Raw genomic sequence first — 13,941 nt, 5'->3', positions numbered from 1 at the left:
GGTGGGGGAATGGGGTAACTGGGTGATAGGCATTAAGGAGGGCACATAATGTAATGAGCACTGGGTATTACATAAGACTGATGATCACTGACCTCTACCTCTGAAACCAATAATACATTATATGTTAACTGAACTTAAATAAAAATAAAATTTTAAAAAATAGCCTAATTTTCATGTTCAATATACTTTAACTTAGATTCCCAAGAATGTTATAAAGAAATTGTTTTATTATTCTTCTTTCAATTAGTATTCAGCACCACATTATCCCCCATTTAATATATATGTTATATATGAAAAAAGAGAAAAAAACTGATCCTTTAGAGAAAAACTTTAAGACAAGTATCATATGATCTCGCTGATATGAGGAATTTGAGAAACAAGACAGAGGATCATAGGGGAAGGGAGGGAAAAATGAAACAAGACGAAACCAGAGAGGGAGACAAACCATAAGAGACTCTTAATCTCGGGAAACAAACTGAGGGTTGCTGGGTGGGAGGGATGGGGTGGATGGACACTGGGGAGGGTATGTGCTATGGTGAGCGCTGTGAATTGTGTAAGACTAATGAATCACAGACCTGTACCTCTGAAACAAATAATACATTATATATTTAAAAAAAAAAAACTTTCAGTTAAAAACTTTTGGTGTTTGGGTGATAATATGTTACTACGTATGTTACCTGTAACACATGCACCACTGTGGTGGGGATGTTGACAGTGAGGGATGCTGTGCATGTGTGGAGGGACTGAGCATATGAGAACTGTGTTCTTTCAGCTTAATTTTGCTGTGAACCTAAAACTTTAGCTCTAAAAAATGAAGGTAATATTAAAAAAAAAGTTTTTGTGTGTCAAAGTACATTATCAATAAAGTAAAAAGACAATCTTTAGAATGGGAAAAATATCTGCAAATTTGGTACGGGTCTAATATCCAGAATATTTTAAATTCTTATAACAAAAAAACAACTTAATTAAAAAATAGACAAAGGACTTAAAAAGACATTTTCCCCCCAAAGATATGCAAATGGCCAACAACCACATGAAAAGATATGCAACATCACTAGTCATTAGGAAAATGTAATCAAAACCACAATACCACCTTTACACCCACTAGGACAGCTGTAGGAAAAAGAAAATCATATAATAACAAGTGTTGGTAAGGATATAGAGAAATGTAGGAATGTTAAAATGGTTCAGCCACTGTGTACACACAGTTTGGGAGGTCTAAAAGTTAAACATAGAAGTTTGTATCTCTTAATCCCCTTCACCTACTTCATCCATCCCTCTGCACCCCCTTCCCTCCGGCAACCGCTTGTTGGGTGTATTAATAAATCTGCTTCTGGTTTTTTCTTTTCATTTGTTTGTTTTTCAGATTCCACATGTAAGTGAAGTCATATGGTACTTGTCTTTGTCAGACTTATTTTACTTAACATAATATTCTCTAGGTCCATCCAACAACATCCAAGTTGTTGCAAATAAGATTTTATTCTTTTTTATTTTATTTTATTTATTTGAGAGTGAGTGAGAGAACACAAGCGGGAGCAGGGAAGGCAGGGCAGGCAGGGGCAAAGGGAGAAGCAGACTCCCCACTGAGCAGGGAGCCCGACACGGGGCTTGATCCCAGGACCCTGAGATCATGACCTGAGCAGAAGGCAGATGCTTAACCGACTGACCCACCAGGCGCCCAAGATTTTATTCTTTCTTATGACTGAGTAACATATCATTTTATATATATGCCATATCTTCTTTATCCATTCACATATATCAACAGGCGCTTAATTTGCTTCCACATTCCGGCTACTGTAAATAGTGCTGCAATAACAGAGGGGTGCATATATCCTTTCAAATTACTGTTTTTGTTTTCCTTGGGTAAATACCCAGTAGTGGAATTAGTGGATTGTAATTTTTTGAGAAAATTCCATACTGTTTTCTATGTGTAGTACCAATTTACATTCCCACCAATAATAATGAAGATTCCCTTTTCGCCATATCCTCACCAACAACTGTGATTTGTCTTTTTGATACTAGTGATTCAGACTGGTGGGAGGTGATATCTCACTGTGGTTTTGATTTGCATTTCCTTGATGAGTAGTGGTGTTGAGCATCTTTTCATGGTCTACTGGCTATCTCTATGTCTTCTTCAGAAAAACATATATTCAGATCCTCTGCCCATTTTTTAATCAAATTATTTGTTTTTTTGGTGTTGAGTTGTAGGAGTTCTTTATATATTTTGGATATTAACCCCTTATCAGATATATCATTTGCAAGTATCTTCTCCCATTCAGTAGTTATTATAATAACTTTGTATGGTGACGGATGGTAACTACACTTATAGTGGTGAGCACTATACAACATATAGAACTGTCTAATCACAATGTTGTACACCTGAAACTAATGTCAACAATACTTCAATTAAAAAAATAAAAATTAAAAAAACAAAACAATTACCACATAACCCTGCAATTCCTAGGTGTATACTCAACAAATTGAAAACAGAGACTCGGGTAAATACATATTCATAGCAGCACTATTTATAGTATTGACAGTAGCCAAAATGTGGAAACAGCTCAAAAGTCCACTGATGGATAAATAGAAAAACAATTTGTGATACACACACAAAATGAAATATAATTCAACCATAAATAGGAATGGAGTACTGACAAATGCACAATGTGATGTACCTCCAAAACATGATGCTAAGTAAAAGAAGTAAAACACAAAAGATCATATGTTGTGTGACCCCAATTATATGAAACACTAAAAACAGATAAATCCATAGACACAAAATGCAAATTGGTATTTGCCAGGGGCTAGAGGAAGGGAGGAATGGAGAGAAACTGCTTAATGGGTACAGGAGTGATGGAATGTTTTAGAAGTATGTGTTGATATTGATATTTGTATATCAAAAGCAAAGAATATGACTTTCTAATTTTAGTGTAAGATACATAAATTACTAATCCTAACATAACTCAAAAAGCAGTGTAATACAGAAATTTAGGGCCCAAGTCATTCATTAACGAGGCTGAAATTTCAGATCCACCACTTACTAGCTGTGTACGTTACTTAATTCTGGATAGTTACTCAACCCCTTTGTGCCAGTTTCCTCATCTGAAAACAGGGACAACAGTAGCTGTGCCTCACAGGGTTATGACAATTAAAAATATTTTACATATAAAGTACTAAAATGATGATTGGCATGAAGTGATTATTAAATACAAACTACTATTATTTTTTTACATGAGTTCCCTAATATATATATCAGAATACAAAAGAACATTAAAAAAAAATTATCTATCTCTTCAAATCCCTGCCACCATTCCCTTCCATCTCCCCTCATCTCTACCATTTGGCAGAATTCCCTTTAGAGAACATGGTGTGACTGGCATTCAGGACTTCCCACTACGTTAATGATCTCAGAGCCTGTGATTTCTCTAAATCAACTCTCTCTCACAAAGAGCTAGGGATATCTACACTGCACTACAGAACCAACACTTTTCCTAACAATCCAACTGGGAGCATTTCAGATCTTACCAAGACCTCACATGAATTCATTATATGATAAACAAACATTTTCAAATTATGGCACTGTTGAAAGTATGTCATTTATCACTCTTTCATGCTCCATTCCATTTAATCTAATGACTCAAAGTTCATACTGCAAAACTAGTAACTAAAAAAATACTTTTACAAATACTATTTTGAAACTAATTTTTATAGCACTTAATGTAAAAATTTATCCTCTAGAATTTACCTTTGGAATCATCTTTGTTGGAATCTTTATTCTGACAACTTTTCTCGTTATCTTTAAACAAGATGGCTGGAACAAAAGCTTTCAAATCAATGAGGTTCTCATAAAAATTCCGAGCATCTTCATCTTCCCATATACCACCTTCCAAGTCATATTCTCCAGGTTTACCAGGTGTAAAGATATCAATTCCAGGCCCATGCTCTACAATAAAACAAGCCAGAGGGAATTAAAACCATTTCAGGTGTAGTATGCAAAACCACATAAAAAGATATTTTATATTTTCAATTTGACAACTGATGAATCTTGCGTGTTTCAATTAATAGAAGCTTCTTTAATCAACAAACACTCTGGATTGTTTATGTAATCATTTTGAACATCAAATAAGGACAGACTAGAGGACAGCTTATGAGAAAGATGTTTTTTCTCTTATGTAAGAAATACATAAGCCTGGCCATTCCTAAAACATCCACATCTCCCATAAAGCATTTTTTTCACTCCCAACCCTCTGTACCACTTATATCACAATTATCTTCACAAGTAAACCAAAAAAAATTTAAGATTTTTTTTTTAAGCAGTCTCTGCACCCAACATGGGGTTCGAACGCACAATCCTGAGATCGAGAGTCACATGCTCTCTGGGGTGCCTGGGTGGCTCAGTCACTTAAGGATCTGCCTTCGGCTCAGGTCATGATCCCAAGGTCCTGGGCTCCCTGCTCAGTGGGGAGTCTGCTTCTCCCTCTGCCTCTGCCCCTCCCCCCATATCCCCACCCCCGCCTCATGTGTGCACACATGCACGCATTTTCTTTCCCTCTCTCAAAAAAAAAAAAAAAAAAGTCACATGGTCTGTCAACTGCGCCAGTCAGGTGCCCCAGAAGTAAATCATAAACTTTTAATTAAGAAGCATCCCTCCTTTTGGTATAATCCGTGGTATAAGGCAGGTTGCTATAAATGGTCAAGTGATAAATAAATGGAAAAGAACGGAAGGAAACACAAAGAAATATAAAGATATTTCAGTAGAAGGCAGAAAACCATGCATATATTTGCACATGTGCATGCACATACACACAGTCTACCCTTTACATACAACTATAAATTCTTAGAAGAGTAAAATTAATATCCAACTTCATGATCATGAGGTCACTCATGAATTTATCTATTCTCACTGTGCTTCTCTCCTAACTAGAATTGTAAGTAGGAGAATGATCACGTAGATTAAAAATAACCATAAGAAAATGATTCATTTCATAGGAAAAACAAAACCAAGAGCAAAAACAAAAGCAAAAACAACAGAACACTGGGGCTCCCTAGGACACTCCTTATATGCCTTACAGCAAATATATTTAAACACAGGACACTAAACCCATATACTGTAAGAGAAAAGACTGAAAAATTATAACACTTGTGTAATGAAAAATATAAACAAAACCAAAGGACAAACTAGAAGACGATACTGGCAATATTCATACAAAGAAATTAATATTCATAATATAAAGAGCCCTACAACCAAAGACCAAAATCCCAATAGAAAAATGGATAAAGCCTCTGAACAGGTAAGTAAAAGATCATATAAAAGGAATCTTAACCTCAATACTAATAAGGATAATGTTAAATAAAACAACATTTATCACTTCGACATGCTAGATTATGTTTAAAAGATGGGTATCAGCAAATGTTGGTAAGACCACAGGGAAGTAAGCAATCTCATATCTTATCTAGAGTATAAATTAATACAGCATTAAGGAGATGTCATCTGTCAGTATCAATATTTATTTTATTTTATTTTTAACATTTTATTTACTCATTTGACAGAGAAAGAGCACAAGCAGGGAGAGCGGCGGGCAGAAGGAGATGGAGAAGCAGGCTCCCCTCTGAGCAGAGAGCCCGACATGGGGCTCGATCCCAGACCCTGGGATCATGACCTAAGCTGAAGGCAGGCGCTTAACCGTCTGAGCCACCCAGGCGTCCCAGTACCTATCAATATTTAAAATAAGTATAATCTTTGATCCTGCAAGATTCCTTCTAGGAATCTATACCAAAGAAATAAAAGAAAATGTGAAGTAAGATTTACAAGGATATTTGCCATAGCACTGTTTGTAACAGAGCAAAACTGAACAGAATCTAAATATCTACCAATAAGGGCTGACAAACTACATTTATACACTCCGTAATATTACTCACATACTAAAAGAATGAAGCATATCTACCTGAACTCAGTAATTTCTCAAAAATGTTATTGAAAGAGATAAGTTAATACAAAATAACATTAAATTAACAATAAAGCTATGTATCAATATCTGATTATATATTTTACATATATATTTTGTACTAAAAAGTCTGGACAGATTCGTATCAAACTGTTAACCATGGATAGCTTGGAAAATGGAATGCGTAAGATAGGAGACTTTCACTTTCTACTCTGTAATATGCATGAACATTTTACATATATGAAAATGTATTTGCACAGTAATTATAAATTGTGAAAAAAATCAACTTCTGAGAAGCAAAAAAAATGCTACAAAGTCAAAAAGCAGCAGATAATCATGGGAAACTATTTTCAATGCATATAACAAAGAATAATTTCTTTAATACGCAAAATGCTTTCATAATTCAATTAAAAACAGATAAATATTTGATTAAAAAGAGGCAGGGGCGCCTGGGTGGCTCAGTCGGTTAACGTCTGCCTTCGTCTCAGGTCATGATCCCAGGGTCCTGGGATCGAGCCCCACATCAGGCTCTCTGCTCAGAGGGAAGCCTGCTTCTCCCTCTGCCTGTTCCCCCTGCTTATGCGCTCGCTCTCTCTCTCTGTGTCAAATAAATAAAAATCTTTAAAAAAAAAAAGAAGAGGCAGGGGTAAAGGATTCAAACCAGTATATCAGAGAGAAACATATATATGTGTGTGTGTATATATACATATATATACACACACACACATATATAAATAAAATAGCCAATAAACTTAAAGAAAAGATGCTCAACCTCAGAAGATAAAAATCAAGAACTACAATACAGTAAGAACGTTAAGAAAACACTCGTTCTCACATAGCTAGTGGCATGTAAATTTCTTTGGAAGAATATTTAACTTTATATATTTAAACTTAAAATGCATATACCCTATGGAAGTGTTGAATCACTATACTGTACACCTGAAACTAATATTACACTGTATGTTAACTGACTGGAATTTAAATAAAAACTTAAAAAATAAAAAATAAAAATAAAATGTAAAAAAAAGAGTAGCTGCAGAATAGTATATATAATATGATCTCATTGCAGCATGGCAGGAACAAATATTCTGATCACGTAAAAGTTTCGGCCTCTTCAGGCCAAGATGAGGTACCAGTGACCCAAAACAACTAAAAAAAACAGGCAAACAATATATATGAGTTTCTGAACACAACATCAGATAGCACAGGAAACTGATCCCTAGAGACAAGAAACAAAAAACCTGAGCCCTACAATTAACTGCTCTAGCTTATTGTCTGATAGATTTTCCAGGCTACAGCCAAGTAAGGGAGAAGTGAAGCAGACCCCAGCAGTCTGTGTGAGACGAGAACGACAGAAGCTGAGAGTGTGGGAAAGACTCTAGCCCATGTGGCTAGATAGTGCAGGACAGAGTACCAGAGAGGAAAAAGCACAGGAACAGACCTTAGAGATCAGCAGAGAGCTCCCCCTGAATGTTCAGCAGAACACTGATCAGCCCCTATGTGTAAGGGAACTAGTTGAGACTGGGAAAATAACTACACTGAATCTTCCAATTCATGGGAAATCAGGGGAGTACAGAAGGATATTCCTTCCATAATAGGGAAAATTAGCCCTTAGACTAAAGGCTGGTCTGATCCCACCTAACAAAGCCAACCTGAAAAGGATAAAACTGTTTCCAAGTAGCTTAATTGTGTCCCAGAATTAAGGTCAATGTTTCTAAGAATACAAAACTATCCAGCAGTTATCCAATTTAAACATGATGAAAAATGCAAAAAGTAGAAAAAAATACAAGAGCTGTAGAGGAGATCAATTACTTAATCAAGTAAAACCACTGCAGAAGGGATGCCTGGCTCAGGTCATGATCCCAGAGTCCTGGGATCGAGCCCCGCATCGGGCTCCCTGCTCTGCAGGAGGCCTGCTTCTCCCTCTCCCACTCCCCCTGCTTGTGCTCCGTCTGTCAAATAAATAAATAAAATCTTAAAAAAAAATGCAGAAATGACATACATCATAAAATTAGTAGACAAAGATATTAAAACAGATATTCTAACTATATTTCACGTACTCAACAAACTAGGAGATAGACTAAGCATGTTTGAGACCATGGAAAATAAAGCCAGCTTCGAGAGATAAAAATTACATTTCTATATAATATTAATAATATAGGGGCGCCTGGGTGGCGCAGTCAGTTGACCATTGGACTCTTGGTTTCAGCTCGGGTCATGATTTCAGGGTTCTGAGATCAAGCACCACGACAGGCTCTGTGATCAGCACAGAGTCGGCTTGAGATTCTCTCTCCCTCTCTGTCCCTCCTGTTTGTGCTTTCTCTCTCTAAAATAAATAAATCTTTTAAAAAAGATTAATAGTATATTAGACACAGTAAAAGAAAAGACTAGTGAATTTGAAAATACAGCAGTAGAAACTATCCAATACAAAACAGAGAAAAAAGTATTAAAGAATAAAAAGGACAACTTCAAACCACCTAACATAGTTATAATTAAATCTCCACAGCAGAAGAGTAATAGAAGATAGAAGAGTAATAGAAAATATATTTGAAGAAACAAGAGTCAAGATTTTCCAAGTTTGACAAAAATTATAAACTCAAAGATTCAGGAAGTCCAATGAACCCAAGCACCAGAAACACAGAGAAAAACCACACCAAGCCACATCAAAATTAAGGAATTTTAAAGCAAGCAGAGGAAAAATATACCATATGTAAAAAAAAGTATAAAGAAAAAAAAGTCACCCTAAAATTCTATACCTGGTGAAAATATCTTTTAAAAATGATGACAGAATTTTATGTTGACCTATTATCTCTGGAAAATGCCTAAAAATACTTTTCAAGTCATTTACCATTAAAAGAAAGACTACCTTAAATTTCAGTAGAAATAATACCAAATCAATGTTAAATAGTATCAAAGATTTTAGTTCTAAAATATAATAAATATACTGAAAATGTTCAAGAAACCTGCCAGATTAAAACAAACACAAATTCTACAGTGGAGCTTTTTTTTTTTTTTTTTTTTTTAAAGATTTTATTTATTTATTTGAGAGAGAGAATGAGATAGAGAGCACAAGAGGGAAGAGGGTCAGAGGGAGAAGCAGACTCCCTGCTGGGCAGGGAGCCCGATGCGGGACTCAATCCCGGGACTCCAGGATCATGACCTGAGCCGAAGGCAGTCGCTTAACCAACTGAGCCACCCAGGCGCCCAGTGGAGCTTCTTTTAAAAAACCAAAAAGTTTGAGGTTCACTGATGAAGGGATATAAAAATTAGGAGGAATTATATACATGATTATATATAAATATAATAAAATAAACTCACTCACACTATACAATAGGTGTTTCTTATTGAGATGTAAAATACAAAATATCTTCTTGTATTATAAAAGGATACCTTACAAATACTTTACTCTTAAAATTTTTAAGTAAACAGGATTGCCAGATAGCTTGAAGTTTAATAAGACATTAACACATCTACTAACATAAATTATTATATAAAGTAGTTGGTGTGACAGATTAATGTATTAGAAGCCCTATCAACTTAAGGACAATCAAAACGGAACTTTAAAACATCTTTGAAATAGTATGGAAAACAACTCATCTCACAGAATGATAAACAATTTATCTCACAAAACCCCAAGATAAGTTTTAGTTCTAAATAACAATTTAGGATATCGTATCATTCAAAACAAATAGATTAAAAATAAGGATACAAAAATATTAGAATCCCAAAGATCCAATCCACCTTACGAGAAATAAAGTGAATCTTCTTATAACCTCAAGTATGGTTTAAGACAGGTCCCTGTTTGGAAGCACTTGGGTGGCTCGGTTAGTTAAGTGTCCGACTCTTGGTTTTGGCTCAGGTCATGATCTCAGGGTTATAGGATCTAGCTCAGTGACCGGCTCCATGCTCAGCACAGAGTCTGCTTGAGATTCTTAGATTCTTTCCTCCCTCTCCCTCCTGCTCTGTTCCTCCCTGCCCCCCACATCGTGCTAGTTCTAATAAATAAAATCTTAAAAAAAAAAAAAAGGCCCCTGTTGGATATAATTCAAAGATACCTAATATAAAAGAACCTGAAGGACTGCATCATAAGATCACATGAGTTAATTACTGTTAAGTGCAAAGCCTTTTCCATTCATAGGAGTATTTCAAATACTAGCTTTTCGAAGTTCTTATTAGGTCTTAATACTACTTCTTCATTGAAAACATTTTAAGGGCATGTTTAAAACTTAAATTTTCAATAATATACATCTGACAAAGTAAAGATAAGTGATAGTGCTTATTGAAAAATCTCAATGTTTTTAGGGCTATCTTACCTTCTGGTGTTGGTTTGTCTTGAGGAAGATCTGGCATATTTTCATCCAAGAGGTCTGCTAAGGACTGAGAATTTGCCAGCAGCTTCTGATATGACATAGCAAATTCCTCATACTGTTTATGTCTATCTTCACTTAGCTCCCCTTTAGAATGGAGAATACGCCTATAAACAAATGATGAAATAATCTGATAATCTCATCAAAATACATGTGCTCATGTACTGTTACACTGGGAATGTTCCATAAAATTTTATTTTATCACATAAGCTTTTTGCATGATTTTCTTCAATTTATTTTTATTAACATTTTCAAGATGTATCTGAAAATTAAAACTAGTATAATCAAATTCACCTAAGCAATTAAATTTCAACATTAATTCTTCAAAGAATATTGTGATTAACTATGCCTGAAGAAATATAAAATTTAACAATGCCACTGAATAAAAATTATTTTAAAAGTATTTTGTTAAAAATACTCCCTTCAGATACAGTTAATCAAAAATACTTAACATACCTAAAAAACCATTCAAAAACAACAGGTTATAAAAATCAGTATCCTTAAACTTTTACAATGATTTGAATCAAGATTTTTGAAAAAGCTCACATTTTCCAAACAGCCAATTCTCAGTTGACTGTGCAAGTACTGGTTATTTATCCATTTAACAAATATTAATTGAGCAACACACTTAAAGCAAGTCCAGCCATCTCAGGAGCAGAGAATACAACTAGTCTTCTATTCTACAAACAGGTCACTAATAAGCCACCCATAATTAGAAATGCAGAACTACTGAAAAATTTCAAAATGAACAGTGAAGTAAAAACCTTACTGTATCTACAGATAGTTGAGATGTCTATAACTGCATCTATTTATAACTAAGTACGTATGTAGTGCAACATGTGAAATCTATAAACCTTAATGCAAATACAATATAGGTTTCAAAAAGCCAACTGTAAATTATAAATTAAGTCATTTTCAAAATATTTAAAAGTTTTTTTTTTTAAAGATTTTATTTATTTGACAGAGAAAGACACAGCAAGAGGGGGGACACAAGCAGGGGGAGTGGGAGAGGGAGAAGCAGGCTCCCCGCTGAGCAGGGAGCCCAATGCAGGGCTCGATCCCAGGACCCTGGGACCATGACCTGAGCTGAAGGCAGACGCTGAACGACTGAGCCAGCCAGGCGCCCCTAAAAGTTTTTTATTACTTGTCATTTGAGTTTTCTTATGAACAAGGAAGAAAATGAGGTGTTTTTTGGTGATGTTATCTTATTAAGAGTTACAGAAAATAAAGTGAAAAACCATGCCTAAACTTACTCATCCCGGCTTAGCTGGAACAATTTCCAAACTCTCCTATCTTACCCGACAGCTACCCACATAAACTTTTGTTTAAATGCTGTAACATTCCAGCCAACATTTTCTAAGTCAGGAATATCAGCTCCCATTATAAGCTCAAGGTAGATCAAAGCATAGGATACTATTCATTAAATCCAATCTTCTTTTTTCAAATCCAGCCTATTAGGGATCTAAAATGAAAAATTTTCACTCATTTTCTTACAATTTAAAAGTACATTAGTATCATTCTATGAACAAGAATAGTTTCTCTTTTAACCATTTATTTCAAACTAATTTTACAGGAAAAAATCTTTCAGTAAGTTTTGTGAATGAATTCTAAACCCAAAACATTCAAAAATACTCAACTCATGAAAGCAATGACTATTACTTCAAATGAGTGAGCTTGTTAGAACTTTTAATTAGAAGTTATATCATTTTTGGGACGCCTGAATGGCTCAGTCGGTTAAGCTTCTGCCTTCGGCTCAGGTCATGATCCCAGGGTCCTGTGATCCAGCCCCGCATAGGGCTCCCTGCTCAGCGGGGAACCTGCTTCCCCCTCTGCCTGCCGCTCCCCCTGCTTGTGCTCTCTCTCTCTCTAATAAATAAATCAAATCTTAAAAAAAAAAGTTTTATCATTTTTGAAGATAAAAGACACTAAAATTAAATAGTTTAAATAAATACTCAAAAGTAGACTATTCTAAAATGTTCGGCAGTTATTATTAGAAAAAATGCTAAGTCAATAAAGACTTAGCTTATTCTATAGCAGATTATGTTCAGTGATAACAGTCCTAAGAGATTTCAAAACCTCTACTGACAATTAAGATGCAAAATTATTTCAGTACTTGAAACAGGAAAATATCTCAAAATAAGAGAACCTGGAACTTTCTCTAACAAGTTCTGACATTCTAGTAATCTGAAGAACATGCATGCAGTTTTTAGGTTATACAACATTCATTAATAATTTATGATATATAAGCAGTAACAAAGTGATGACTATTTTATCACAACAAAAAAGGAACAGTCTTTTTTCCAATATCAATCTCATTTTCAAACATTTGCCTGTGATTTTGCATTCGATCAGTTAAAAGTGATTTAATTCTATGACAGTTCCCTTTGTACACATTCCAGTTCCTTTCCAGTCATCCTAGAACAAATTTAAAACTCTGAAGCTCCAGAAGTAACTCCTCACACTCCCCCCAAATCTCAATCCCATGATCAAATTTTTTAACAGCACTAATTTACTTAACTGCTTAACTTACATGTGCTTAGGTTACTACCTAGTGAGAATAGTCCTCAGGACAAAAGCTTAGATTTTGGTAGATTTATTTTCTAATCATATCTTACACTAAAAACTTAGCAAGCAGCACAAGATACCAATGAAATGGCACTGGAAGAGTTCTGTCATACACAAAACTTATATAGTCCTACATAGTTTCCTTGACCATTTATTTAATGTATTTACTAAACATCAGACTAAACACACAGGACCTAGTAAGAACACAGATTTCAAGCAGAGAAATAAATGCATCATAGGCACCCAAACATTCAAAATCCCTAGAGTCATTTAGAGGTGCTCATCAAATTAAAATGAAACATTTTTTTAATGACTGTACTATATATGGCAGTTTTTTAGGTTTATGAAGCCCACTGTAAAGGATTTTCAGTTTAACTTTTTTAGAAGACCTGTATGAGGGAACTAAACTTTATGCAGCACATTTGACCAAAGTACCTATTCTATCTGGTGTAAATCTCACCAAAATTTCTTATGAGAATTCCATGGGAATATATCACTACGCAAAATCAAGTTGAATATATGATTCATCACATATCATTTTAATTACAATCTCTTCAGAAGCCGATATATTCAGAAAGTTGAATAGAAGCCATTCTTTTTGAGACGGTCATAAATTAGAGGTTAACAAATTATTTCTGCAAAGGGGTCATATATAAGTACTTTAGGCTTTGCAGACCAAACGTTCTTTGTTGCAACTACTCAACTCTGCTGATATGGCACAAAAGCAGCCACAGATAATACATAAAAAAAATGAGCGTGACTACATTCCAATAAAACTTTATTTATGTATACTGAAATTTGAACTCATATAATTTTAGTATTTCACAAAATATTACTCTTCTGATTTTTTTCCAACCATCCAAAAAATTTAAAACCATTCTTATTCTTAGCTCACCAGCTGTATAAAAAATAGTGGTGGGTCTATCTGGCCTGTGGGCCATAGTTTGCCAATCCCTGTCATAATCAGAGTTCACTGAATCAGTATCATTGTTAAATGTATTATAAATGAGTATAATCCCTCTCATGACATCACCGTAAAATAGGAAGTTACTGGCAGCATCTTA

At 34.8% G+C, this 13,941-nt stretch overlaps 1 protein-coding gene across 4 annotated transcripts in view; it reads right to left on the bottom strand.

Moving 5' to 3' along the window:
- The window catches only part of UPF2 (UPF2 regulator of nonsense mediated mRNA decay), a 107,874-nt gene that overhangs the window by 77,908 nt on the left and 16,025 nt on the right, over positions 1 to 13,941 (bottom strand). For all 4 annotated transcript variants that reach the window (XR_003519863.1, XM_027593391.1, XM_027593394.1 and 1 more), the window contains exons 4-5: positions 10,259 to 10,419; positions 3,746 to 3,943 (exon numbers count right to left, since the gene is read on the bottom strand). Coding sequence is in view for 3 of the 4 variants with exons in the window: in XM_027593391.1 (XP_027449192.1) it covers positions 3,746 to 3,943; positions 10,259 to 10,419 (359 nt within the window). In the remaining variant the exon portion in view is untranslated. The remainder of the gene's footprint in view (positions 1 to 3,745; positions 3,944 to 10,258; positions 10,420 to 13,941) is intronic.

The sequence above is a fragment of the Zalophus californianus genome, chromosome 9 (assembly GCF_009762305.2).
Source record: "Zalophus californianus isolate mZalCal1 chromosome 9, mZalCal1.pri.v2, whole genome shotgun sequence".
Taxonomy (NCBI): Eukaryota; Metazoa; Chordata; class Mammalia; order Carnivora; family Otariidae; genus Zalophus; species Zalophus californianus.
This window is presented reverse-complemented; position numbering and strand designations above follow the sequence as displayed.